The sequence below is a fragment of the Triticum dicoccoides genome, chromosome 3A (assembly GCF_002162155.2).
Source record: "Triticum dicoccoides isolate Atlit2015 ecotype Zavitan chromosome 3A, WEW_v2.0, whole genome shotgun sequence".
NCBI lineage: Eukaryota > Viridiplantae > Streptophyta > Magnoliopsida > Poales > Poaceae > Triticum > Triticum dicoccoides.
In genome coordinates this window covers 721,084,362-721,096,950 of record NC_041384.1, presented here as the reverse complement: position 1 = coordinate 721,096,950, position 12,589 = coordinate 721,084,362, and the positions used below count along the sequence as shown (strand labels likewise).

The following is a 12,589-nucleotide window of genomic DNA, read 5'->3' as shown; positions in this document are numbered from 1 at the left end:
CGGCGAACACGTACGATTACGATACGTAACGGGCGCGGCCAGCGTGTAATGCAGATCCATCCGTGAAGTTTGAACCCCTTTCTTCCTTTTCTTTTCTTTTCGTCTTGAGAAGGTGAAATCTGAAACCCCAGCCGTACGTCCGCACTAGAAACTAGACAACCAGCGCCGCCGGCCGGCCGACACGATGCCCAGGGAGCCACCGCCATGCCGCAACTGGCAGGCAGTTTTCCGAGGCCCGAGGTGAACGACGCCCTGCACCTCGTGGGGCAGGTCAAAGAAAGCTTGGCGTCCGATCTGGCCGTCTACGACGAGTTCCGCGACCTCCTCGGCAGCTTCTACCGGGGCGAGGTCGCCGACTCCCGGGCCGTCGTCCTGGCCAGGCTGTTCGCGTTCCTCGACGACCATCCCGACCTTGCTCAAACTCTCCGCGCTTCTTGCGCCGCCCCTTCCAGCACCAAGCCGACGAGCCCGTCCTCCGCGAGGAGGATCCGCCGAAGCGGCCTAATAGGGAGCGCCGGCGCGTACACCCGGCCGCCGCCTCCGTCGACGCGGAGTGTGCCGAGGCCATGCGGTTCCTCGAGCGGGTGAAGCTGGCGGACGCCAGGCTCTACGACAGGGTCCTCGCGCTGCTCTTCCACGTCGGGGCGGAGGTCAAGCTCGACGCCAATCAAATCTACGACCAGCACTACCAGAATTTGATACGTTGCCGACGGCCCATCACCGTCGGCATAGGGCCAAAAGCCGTCGGCAAAGGGTTACACCGACGGCCCCAGTCGGCATATCCCCGTCGGCAACTCGTACGTCGGCGTACCTCAGGTCGGCCGTCGGCATACAAAAACCGTCGGCATAGTGAGCTAAGCCGACGGGGGCCGTACCACCGTCGGTGACATTTTCCACCCGACGGACGTTGACGGCGCCACCTGACACGTGGGGGTTTTCGGGCCGGCGCACGACCATCTCCTCCGCGGTTTCATGGAGTACCTTCCCACGGGACGTGACTTTCTGAGGCGGCGGCTCCCCAAGAAGGAGCCGCCAGAAGAGCACAGTGCTCCCGCTCCGCCACGAAAGCGCAAGGCCCCCGCCGCCGCAGCGGCCACGATCCCTGCAGACGCGGTCGGCAAGAAGAAACCCCGCGTCGACGAACGGAGGACGACCAACCAACGCGCCTCCCCCGCCATCGCCGTCGATGCCCCCAAGAGCGGCGAGAAGTTCTCCAAGTTTCGGGAGGCGTGGGAGTTCGAGACCGCGTACACCGAGCTCGTGGTCACCCTAAGACGCACCAAGAAAGCACTCGAAGAACTCAAGCCAAAGCCAAATAAGAAATCACGGGAAGAAGAAGCCGGGCCGGGGAAGGAATCGCCGGAAGAAGTAGTCACACGGTCGCCATGCCACCGCATGCGGCCGCGCACGTTCGAGGAACTACCCTGGCCGCGAGTGCCGGGAGATTCTCCAGGAGATGTACGGCGACATGTTGGGATCGATGCGGGAGGCGCTCGAGGACGGCGCGCGCACCGAGCTGGCTTTGAAGAGAATCAAGCGCAGGCTGAAGAAGTTGGAACAGGTGGCTGTGGAGATGACGAGGGAGCGGCGGGATCCTGCTCGAGAGCCCGGCCGGTATGCCCGAGACCAAGATTGTAGTGGACCAAGATTGCCGGTGAGTAGTGTGGCATGATTTAGCTTCGGGAAACCGATGCTCTTGTGTGTTGAAGAGGTTCATTGAAGTTTGTGCCAAAAAACTACTGCCTCTGTCTCAATATATAAGATCATTTACAAGCTATTGTGGGTGGAGGGAGTAAAAACAAGTGCTCCAAAATGGATCTTTTTTTAGTCCTGAATGTTGTATTTGTGTACATGTGTATAGAAAAAATGTTGATCATGTATTAGAAAAATGATGAAACAAATTTGATCATGTATATTAAAATGGTAATTGAGCATTTAAAAAACATTGAACAAGTATTAAAAAATATTACATTTGTACAGACAAAATGTTGACCATGTATTAAAAATAATGAATTTTTTATCATGCATATAAAAATGTTACTCAATCATTTGAAAGAATTTGAATGAGAATTTGAAAAATGTTAATAACGCAATTGAAAAATGATAAATGTGTTTATAAAAACTGTTGATCATGTCTTAATTGTTTTTTAATATTGCATTTAGAAAATGTTAATCAAGCATTTGAAAAATGTAAAAATGTGTTTAGAAAAAATGTTACCATATACAGAAAATGTTAATATTGTATTTAAGAAATGTTAATCAAGCATTTGAACAAAGTTTTAAAGTATTTATAGAAAAATGTTGAACATATTTTCAACAAATGTTAATATTGTATTTGAAAAATATTAATCAAGCATTTGAAAAATGTTAACTATGTGTATAATTTTTTTTGACTATGTATTACTTAAATATTAATTTTTTATTGAAAAATGTTCAACATGTATTAAGAAAATGTTGTTTTTTGCGAGAATTAGGAAAATGTTGTTGACATATACGAAAAATTTAGAATGAAAACCGAAAAAGAAACAAAATAAACTAAAGAAATAATAAAATGAAAAATAAAACTGAAGAAACAATTCAAAAAGAATGAAAAATAAGAATACCGGAGAAGAAAAAAGAAAAGAACAACAGAAAACAAGAAAAAGCATTGAAAACTAAAAAAATTAAAATCATATTTAGAAAATCTTAAACATGTATTAGAAAAATGTAGAATGAAAACAAAAATAAATAAGTAAAAACTGGAACAAAACCAAAAAAGAAAGAAGGAAGACAAAAAATAAAACTGAAGAAAAAATGCAAATAATTGGGAAAACAATGAAAACCGATAAAGAGAAAAGGAAAAAAAAACTATAGAAACATTGAACCAAGAAGAAAAAAAAGCTGAAGAAAAAACCAATAAAAATCGAGAAAGAAAGAAAATAAGGCCGAAGAAAAAGAAATAAAAGAGAAAACTATAGAAACGGAGAAAAGAAACAAATAACTTCTGATGAAAATATAAAGAAAGAAAAACCCCTGAGAAAAACAATGAAAACCCGGTTATTTTAGCATCAACTATGTCACGCCCTAGTTTGTACCACGAAATGGGCGCTGGCTCAGATCGGTGTTGATACTCATCCATTAGACCCGGGTTTGAATCTTGGGATCCCCATATTTCCAGCCTAGCTACTTGGCCTGGAGCTATTCTCTTCAGGGAGAGCAGATACAGCTTCCGGGGGTCTGGGCATATAACCCGAAAACCGATGTACCGAACCTAAATAATCGACACCGAAATCGAAAACTTCGGTGCTATAATCGGTTTGCATCTTCAGATAACTGAAACTAGTCCAGTGAATTCGGGTTTATCCCTCAGGAAACCGAATTGACCGAACACCGAGTAAAACAAAGGCCCCGGCCACATGCCTGCGCTCGATTTCCTCAGCCCCATCCTTAATGGGCGCCAGTCCCGCACAGCTGCAGCCGCATTCCGCATCCCGCGCATGCACATTGGAATAAAGTAGTGCTTCATCTTGTTTACCTCGTGAAGAGGGTCAATCAAGTAGTACTCCCTAGGCTTGTCATAGTGGGGAGTAACTTAGATTAGTGTCATATGCATGACACTAGTCTAAATTATTACCCTCATAGTGCAAAGTATCTTAGTAGTAGTATCATAGTTTGTTTTATTTATTGTCTTATAGACTCATTTTACCTCGGGAAGCGATATGTAACAGTAACATATTATGTTACTCCAAGCACCTCTCTCCTCATTAAATACTTGGCATATAAGCAAAATTATCTTAAGATGTGTTAAGTTACTACTTAAGTTACCCCCACTATAGCTAGCCTTAGACACTGTCCCTTTTTTAGAATAAAGTATTAAATATACGTCGGTACTATTTGATCAGAACCGATGACCAAACCGAAATCTCGGCGTAGAATCCTCGGTTAGCTAGCTTTCCATTGACCGATCAGTCCGTATTTTCATAAAACCGAAATTTTAATTAGACCGAAGCACGGACCCGATCGGTTCGGGGGAACCGAATGCCAGGCGGGTAGGGGTAGCACATTGTAAATAACTTATTTTTTCTTGGTAGAGCACATTGTAAATAAATAAATTATTTGAAACTTTTAAATAACATTAGCTATTTTGAAAAGAAAAAAACTGGTGCCAAAACGCTGCACTCATCCTTTTTTTCAATAAGAATCTGCACTTCCCTCAAAAAAAAAAGAATCTGCACTCATCCTAATTGTTTTTTTGAGGGAGCACTCATCCTAAATTGCACATTGCAAAATGCAAATAATCAGCCGAAGAAGAGAGGTGATCTTTACGGCCTGGCCCATCCGGCCCGTCACTCGCTCCGGCTAAGCTTTGCTTTTGTGTGGGAGAGAGCGAGGCAACCACCAGCGCCACGAAAACGAGCGGACGCCGGAGAAGGGGAGGGGAGAGGAGGATGGCAGCGGCCGCGGCGGAGGGCGCGGCGGCACCGGTGGCGGCGGCTATGCGGGCGGTGCTGGCGCGGGCGGGGCGCGCGGCGGAGCGGTCCGGGCGGGCGGCGGAGGCGGTGCGGGTGGTGGCGATCGGGAAGACCAAGCCGGTGTCGCTGCTGCGGCAGCTCTACGACGCCGGCCACCGCTGCTTCGGCGAGAACTACGTCCAGGAGTTCGTCACCAAGGCGCCGCAGGTGAGGCCACCTCCTCCGGACTGGATTCGACTGGATCCCCATCTGTTTGCTGGCTGATTGATTCAGTTCTGTTCTGCCGTCTTCTGCGTGCAGCTTCCGGAAGACATCCGGTGGCATTTCGTCGGGCACTTGCAGAGCAACAAGGTGAAATCGCTAGTAGGTATGGTTAAGCTTTGCCTTGGCGTGCCGCGTCTGTTTTCATGGAAGATTTGACAAATGGTTGTGACCACATCTCACATAGACAATTTGGTGTTTTTATATGCTATCAAAGTAGGGGAACGGCAGGGTTAGCTAATTAGTTAGTGATACTAGTAGGTGGTCTACGGATCTGGATGCAATTTTATTATTTCTAGTGTAGGTTATCATACGCCGGCATGGATCTGGCCCTCCGACCTCTTCTATGGCGCGGTGGTCCGGGATGCTGGGGCGGCGGCCCCAGGGAGCGGCGGTCCCCTCCTCTCCTCGCGGTGGAGGAGCGGCGGCTGACCGTTTTGGCGGCGGATCAGGGCGTTCTGCTCGGATCTGGTGGGCGCGCGCCGTCGACGGGATGTGGCGGTGCTGGCCGTCCTGGGCCGCGTGGGTGGCAGGGCGGCTGCGCGTGGTGGAGGCCCTGACGCCTCTGGCCCTTGGCGGCATGGAGGGCCTGGGTTGGGTCGGCGCCATGTGTGGTTTGCCCTCCGGACAGATCTGATCTGGCCGGTGCGACCTCAATGTGCGGCGGCTCAGATCGGCGGCGACCCGTGCACACGATGCTTGATGGAGGTTCCTTGAGCGGATCCGGGTGAAAACCTAGTTCTCGGCTTGATGCCAAGACCGGCGTTGGCGGCACCTTTGTGTCATTACCTTCTTGAAGGCCTCGCCGTGGAGAAGCTTCAGACCTCTATCCACTACCTCCGGGGGAAACCCTAAATCAGTAGATCAGATGACGGCGGCGTGTTGGTGTCGTTTCCTCCTTGGGGGCGTCATTCTTGGAGGCGTACATGGGTTCGAGGGACCAGTGGGCGGCTTTTTTGGTGGAGCGGTGCTTCATCCTGCACATTGATGACGGCGGATCTCGGCGGCATGGTGCAGTGGAGACTCGGCGCCCGATGCGCGGTGCTGGACTCGCGCAGGAGGGGGTTGTTGTCTGGCGTCATGGTGGCGTCGATGGCAGAGTGGCCTGACAAGGTAGAAGCAATATCTGCTTTGAAGACGGACCAGTGGAAGATGGCGGCGACGACACATGTGAGTGCATCAGACCAGTTCATGCCCCAGACCCGGTATGTGGCTCGGCTGGGGCTTCTGGCTTTTGATGATAGTCTTAGGTGAGTGGACTGGGTATTTGGCCCAGCTAGCGCCCCTTCATCATATGGATAGGAGTAGTGGCATATGATGCCAAGATGGCGGATTCAGGCCTATTATTGTAATACTTTGTAAGGTCCTCGAGAATAATCAATAAAGTGGCCGCATGCATCTCCCAGATGCAGAGGCCGGGGGTCATCCTCCTTTTCTAAAAAAAATTGTGGAACCACCACCGACCGAGGCCCCACAACCAAACCAGTCTCTCTGTACATAACGCAAGGAGAATCCTTTAAGCAGATTACTTATCAAGTTCTTTTTTCTTCTCTGTCTTCCTTGAGACCTCAGTGCTCAGTGGCAAATCAAATCCCCCGAATTAATTCCGTGGAAATTAACTTCTCGTCGTTCTTTCTTGAGTATCCTAATAGCTCAAAGATTTTTCTTTTGGTGTGATGTAATCCTTTGAAATATCTATACTACTACTACCACATTGCTAAAAAAAATCTATACTACTACCACAAATACGCAGTGATTCTTTCGCAAAAAAAAATACACAGTGATTAATAAAAATATTTTATTGGCTTTATTATACATGGGGCCTAAATTGTGACTTTGCTCCGGGGCCTAGATTTCCTGGGTACGGCCCTGAAATCACATGACGTCTCTACTGCAACCATTCACATGACAGTCCAGTCTCCAGTCAATTGGATTGTGGGCTCTCTAGTCTTCACTCTTGGGGGTTCAAGCACATAGATTGTCATACTTATTAGGCTATAACACAACTATAAATAACATATATTTTGAAACTCAACCCCCGAACGCCACTGTAAGTGCACATGTGTCCTTTGATTTTATGGTTCTAATTTTCTAAACAATTAACCATCGTAGGCACTATACTGCTTGGGCTCAGTTACCTATTTCTACCGTTTTGCAGCTGCTGTTCCAAATCTTGACATGGTTGAGGGTGTAGGTAATGAAAAGGTAAGCAAGCAGCAACAAACACACGTTATGTTTAAAAGTTAAATGCATCTAAACCAATATGGTGTTTGTATATCTACAGAAAAGGATGATAATACTGATTACAACATGTTTGTTATATATGAGCTCATCCTTATCTTCTCCGTCTGAGTATTACATAATGTTGGCATTCTTTCAGATTGCTAATCATCTGGATCGTGCTGTTGTTAGCTTGGGGAGGGAGCCTTTGAAAGTTATGGTGCAAGTAAACACCAGTGGAGAAGAATGTGAGTTCAGAAAAGATATTCAATTGACCCAGTCACCTAATTTTTGTTCAAGGACATATCTTTAAACTGCCATAATTTGTGAAACATTAGTTAACTGCATTTATGGTACAATCTTTAAACTGCCGTAATATTTCTAGACTTGTTTTATTACTTCAGAAGCCATGTTATAAAATAGCTAGATTTGTTTCATTACTTCAGAAGCCATGCCTTAAAATATATTCAAACTTTTCTCCTGATTCAAGTCGCTGCCATGCTGCTATATATTGCTTTTCTTTATGATTATATTATAGATGGCTTTCTTCGCGATGATGAATCCACTGATGTTACACTTCTGTTTTCATTCAGCAAAATCTGGTATCGATCCTTCTAAATGTGTGGAGCTTGCTAAGCATGTGAAACTAGCTTGCCCAAACTTAATACTGTCAGGACTCATGACAATAGGGATGAAAGATTACTCCTCAACACCGGAAAATTTTAAGGTGGCTTTCTATTATGATGTCATCACGAATGCTCCTTCTGTGTTGGGTTGACTTTTACAAGATGTTTTGTGTGATCTGAATACAGGCATTGGCAAATTGTAAGCTTGAAGTTTGCAAGGCCCTTGGGATACCGACAGAACGGTTTGAACTCTCCATGGGAATGTCCGGTGACTTTGAGCAAGCGGTAAGAAAACATTAATCTCTCATGTTTATGTGGGGTTTTCGAACATCCCATCCCATTAAAACCAGAGTTTTGGTGTGAACATAGTACGATTCTTGGACCTCCATTAGTCCTCAGAGCAATTTTGACATTTCCTGTTTTGCTATCTGTGTTCAGATAGAGCTGGGCAGCACAAATGTGAGGGTTGGGTCAACAATATTCGGACCAAGAGAGTATCCAAACCAAAAGCAGAATTGAAGAACTCTGTTTCATGTGTTCCTCAATACAATTCTTATGTACATTGTATGTATGATGGCATGTAAATGGACATGTAAATAACTGATGTTTATAAGTGTATAGTTACACGAAGGACACATATTTGGGGTATACCCTGCTGGTATTGCATTATTAAGAGGCATTTTCTTAAAATATTTTTAGCACTTCCAATGGCATTTTACCTCCTACTCCCTCCGTTCCTAAATATTTGTCTTTCTAGATATTTCAACAAGTGACTACATACGGAGCAAAATAAGTGAATCTACACTCTAGAATATGTCTACATACGGATGTATATGGTAGTCCATTTGAAATGACTAGAAAGACAAATATTTAGGAACGGAGGGAGTATATGCCAGTGCTTTTGAACGGCAGATTTTGGTTTTTGCATTTGTGTGCTTTAGTCACTAATAGACTAATCTACAACCTAAAGCAGCTCAAAGAGCAAAACTTCTTTTCCAGGCAATTACAAGAGCTCATTGCAGTCAACTTCACTTCATAGACACACAGTTGCTCGTTTACGCAAAAACGTGTGCAGCAAAGCGAGAGAAACTAGTACCAGCCCAACAGCTGAATGAAGCACTACTACTAACCAGCCAAACCAAAATACCACAATTCTCTTCACCATCATGTTACATACAGACCACAGGCACAAAGCATCTAGAGCCCAAGCATACTGTTATAGACACATCATAATGGTACTCCAAACATACTGTTATAGACCCCAGTTGGCATGAGCAGTTCGCTATCTCGAAAAATAAAAATACGGTTATACTAGAACGGCCCCTTGTCCAAGATTTCTGGTGCCACCACAATAATGTTGCATCCAATAGCCAACTTTGATCAACCCGAAGCGCAGTTTGCTTCGCAGGTTAATTTCTCTCCTGCAATGCAGACAAAGAAGACAGCACATATGAGCACCGTGGAAATAGCAGCATTAGGTTCTGCAGGATACATACTACTGAAGCAAGCATTATTCCTGACTTCACAACGAGTCCCAAAGCGATGCTACAACTATAGCAGAAACTAAACATCTCCCCTGCCCACTTAAAACTCAACACCCACGCACATACATCCTCATCTTAACAGGACACGGTAATCCATGCACATGCACAGCAACAACAACGGTACTCCAAACATACTGTTATAGACACCACTTGGCATGAGCGCTCCACTATCTCAAAAAATGGGGGGTGGAATCTTTGCAGCAGCAAAAATTACACTTGTCAACCTTTCAAAGTCACTTATCAGGCAAAGTTCCAAGACAGCGACGACTTAGCTAAACAATAGCGTCGACATTGGACTCACGACCTTGACGAATAAAAGCCATCTCTAGAAATCATTTGTACCATCACCCACTTATGTTATAATCTTAATTTAAACTCATCCTTCTGGATTTGCTGCTAAATAGTCATTTGAATATTTTGATTAACAAACAGAAAATATCAAACTAAATGACTGTAACTAGTCACTAGTAGGGAGCAAATGTACCTTGAGAGCTTCTGGACAGTTATGATACCCCATTGTACTGCATCAGGAAATGCTTGGAAGGACCCAAACCGGAGACCCATAATCCTCAGTTCGCCCTGGGTGGTCTATAACGAATTCATGATAAGACCCATCAACCAAAGAATACTCGCTCCACTTCCCAGAGTACCCAGTGAAGTACAAGCAGTCCCCTCGAACTGCCGGATGGTCTGGACCAAGGCAACCGGCAAACTCATGCCAATTAAAGAACAAGCTGCAACCACCAAGGCTAGTAGTCCTCACCCACTTCCCCTCCCCGGATTGCAGACAGAAAACATGGTACACCCATGGATTGTACTCCACCCTTACAATGAGCAATAACTCACCACACCGCTCCGCTAGCCAGAACCTTGGACAATTATCGTCCGGCACACTCAATTTATCTCCAAGAAACGACAATACCGCAGAGTTCTTGTCAAGCTCGACGACAGCGAGGCGGTAATGTGGGTGATTGTAAATCAGCGCATAGAGGGTGCCTTTCACGAACATCAGATCGTAAACCAGGTGGCCTACATCGCAGCGCGCTGCCTGCCAGTGATCATCCTCAATGTGGCAGTAGTAGAGGACGCGGCAGAGCTTCCTGAAGGTGACAACGAGGTCGCCAGAAAAGACGACTTCTTCAGAGTAGCACGGTTCCGGGGAATCGGGCAGGCGGGCTCGCTCGCCTGTGAGGAGGTGGCGGATGCGGAGCTCGCGGTGGGTGTCATAGCGGTCGCGGTCCTGGATGGCGACGCGGTAGCCGGAGGAGTAGAACTCGGTGAGGCTGTGGTCGGTGCAGGGGAGGCGGAAGCGGAGGATGCGGCGGAGGGGGACGTGAAAGAGGGCCCCCGAGGCAGAGGCCATGCGGGGGAAGAGGAGGAGCGGAGCCTGGGAGGCGAGGTTGGCCGGCGACGGCCGAAGGAGATCCCGGTAGGCGCGGCAGGCGGCGCGGAGGGCGAAGAAGTCCTGGAGGGTCGTCAGGCGGCTCGCGACCGACGGGATCAGCTCCGGCAGGAAGTACGGCGACGCCGAGGCAGTGTTTGTGGAGGAGGTCGTGGTGGTGGTGGTGGCGGTGGCCGACGGCGAGGTGCTCGTCCGGCGCCTCTTTGAGGAAGCCATTCCTCGCCGCCGCTTCGGCAGCGGAGTGGGTGAATGCTGGGTAGGGTTAGAGGCTTAGGAGGCCTGTTGATGGGCCAGGCCGGGCTGGGCCTATCATGTCTTGGGCTTGGGTCGTCTACTTTTAAAATTTGACGCGGTAAAAATCTCAAAAAAAAAAACTTCCGCGCAAAAAAAGAGAAAAACTTCATGTGACATCGGGGTTTACAACTTTAGTGGTAGTTCTGGTTTTCACCTTGACGCATAGTCCCTGTAGATTTAATTTACTTTTACATATAACCTTTTATGGCAAACCCATCTCTTGGTTCAGAAAAGTCCATATAAACTTGTGACTTCGTCACACATGCTTTAGTTTTCCATATTTACTCTTCTCACTCGATATGGATGATGGAGAGAAATGTATGCGTTGAGGTAAGATGACATAGAGCCTATAAATTGTAATGCAAAATTATGAGGTTCATCCTCTCCTGATTTTCCTCCTCTACTCCTCGTCTCACATCTTTAGTGGTATTTCTATATTGTTTTGTGAAACTATGACCAGAGGTGAAATATATAATCTTCTCTTCCTTTGATCAACCATATTATAGTTGCTTTTTTCTCTATTATTGCAATATCGATGTCATACATGTTGATCTTTGTGTTATTAGTTTCTTGTGCCACTTGCTCATCTAAGGCAGCATAAAAGAATGTTAAAACATCTTCTCTCACTCACTCTTGTCACAGTGTTGATCTTTTCAATGATTTTCCCATTTCTCGTAAATGAACTTAAATTGCTAATTTATTCTAAATTTTATGTCACTTTTTCAGTTCATCCAAAACTTAGTTATTTATTGACTTCATATTGAATGTCTATGATTTTTTTCTAAATTTGAGAATAAATTTATATTGTATTTCATTCACCTAGTAGGATGCTTTCTTAACTCACCTAATACACGTGTCAACTCGCCAATGCATTGTGTCGAACATTACTATGGTGTAGGTACACCTGGCCATGGGCAACCCGGCCCGAAAAAGCCTGGCCCGACGTTGCTCACAGGCCGGGCCCGCCATATTTGCGATTTAACAAAGAGGCCTGGCCTGAGGCCCAGCGAGCTTTTACACTGACGAGTCGGGCTTGGGCCTGATTTCTAGGCCCGACGCCCGGGCCTGGGTTTTCTGCGTCGGGCTTGGTTAGGCCCAGCCCGAGGGATGGCCAGGTATAGGTGTAGGGATATTTTGATGCGTTATATTCCCTCTAATCCAAAATATGTGTCTTGGTTAACCACGACACTTTATTTTGGATCGGATTGAGCAACATTTTTCTTAGCCGGGTGTTTGTCTTTTTATTGGTTGGCCTTTGCCAAAAAAAACATCTTAACACCTTTAGTGTTTGCTTGCATACATGTATGGGGTAACGTGCACTTTGCCTCGTTGTCCTTCAATCATGAGTTAGACCGATCTTTTTTAGGAGGGATGTTATGACTGATTACTTCGTTGCGTGTTTCATCAAAGTTGAAACTATTATGTGTGGTTGTGTTGTTCTTGCATGTAACACAAAAATCAGCATATTGGCACCACGTTCACCTAAAAGTACACCTCAAAGAATCACCCATCAATTCACTCCCTTACAAGTGGGCCCATCAACGACCCCCAAACCTGACATACTAAGGGTGTGTTCGGTTCGTGGAATCAAGTAGAACGTCACGGGTCGGTCCCGTACCTGGCAGCGATTCCAGCGTTTGGTTTGCGAAAGAGAGGGAACAGAATGGTTCCTCGCGAGGGAATATACCCCTGATATGCGGAACCAAGTGATTCCTCCAAATCGGCGGTACCACGCGGAACGGCTCGCGCGCGAGGTCTGTCCCTTGTCTCGCCCTGACCCAGCGCTTCCCT

General features: G+C 46.5%; 2 protein-coding genes and 1 pseudogene across 3 annotated transcripts; 2 read left to right on the top strand and 1 right to left on the bottom strand.

Annotated features, from left to right (window-relative positions):
* The first annotated feature begins 204 nt into the window (after window positions 1-204).
* LOC119273116 lies at window positions 205-1,672 on the top strand (annotated as a pseudogene).
* Window positions 1,673-4,412: 2,740 nt separating this feature from the next.
* On the top strand, window positions 4,413-8,259 carry LOC119270481 (pyridoxal phosphate homeostasis protein-like). 2 transcript variants are annotated; one of them, XM_037552486.1, is made up of 7 exons: window positions 4,413-4,658; window positions 4,752-4,818; window positions 6,907-6,917; window positions 7,093-7,180; window positions 7,526-7,659; window positions 7,745-7,843; window positions 7,997-8,259. In XM_037552486.1, the coding sequence occupies exons 1-7, from the start codon at window positions 4,428-4,430 to the stop codon at window positions 8,075-8,077; spliced, it is 711 nt and encodes a 236-aa protein (XP_037408383.1). In that variant the 5' UTR covers window positions 4,413-4,427; the 3' UTR covers window positions 8,078-8,259. The 2 variants fall into 2 exon arrangements, with proteins under 2 accessions (XP_037408383.1, XP_037408382.1); XM_037552485.1 differs by having other exon boundaries at window positions 6,871-6,917.
* Window positions 8,260-8,661: 402 nt separating this feature from the next.
* On the bottom strand, window positions 8,662-10,730 carry LOC119270480. The gene is made up of 2 exons (XM_037552484.1): window positions 9,587-10,730; window positions 8,662-8,979 (listed from the first exon to the last, which is right to left on the bottom strand). The coding sequence occupies exon 1, from the start codon at window positions 10,718-10,720 to the stop codon at window positions 9,629-9,631; it is 1,092 nt and encodes a 363-aa protein (XP_037408381.1). The 5' UTR covers window positions 10,721-10,730; the 3' UTR covers window positions 8,662-8,979; window positions 9,587-9,628.
* Window positions 10,731-12,589: the final 1,859 nt, after the last annotated feature.

Coding starts and splice junctions, on each gene's coding strand:
- LOC119270481 (XM_037552485.1), top strand. CDS start 4,428: ATGGCAGCGGCCGCGGCGGAGGGCGCGGCGGCACCGGTGGCGGCGGCT. Junction 4,819..6,870: donor CAAGGTGAAATCGCTAGTAG/GTATGGTTAAGC, acceptor ACCGTTTTGCAG/CTGCTGTTCCAAATCTTGAC. Junction 7,181..7,525: donor AAACACCAGTGGAGAAGAAT/GTGAGTTCAGAA, acceptor GTTTTCATTCAG/CAAAATCTGGTATCGATCCT.
- LOC119270480 (XM_037552484.1), bottom strand. CDS start 10,720: ATGGCTTCCTCAAAGAGGCGCCGGACGAGCACCTCGCCGTCGGCCACC.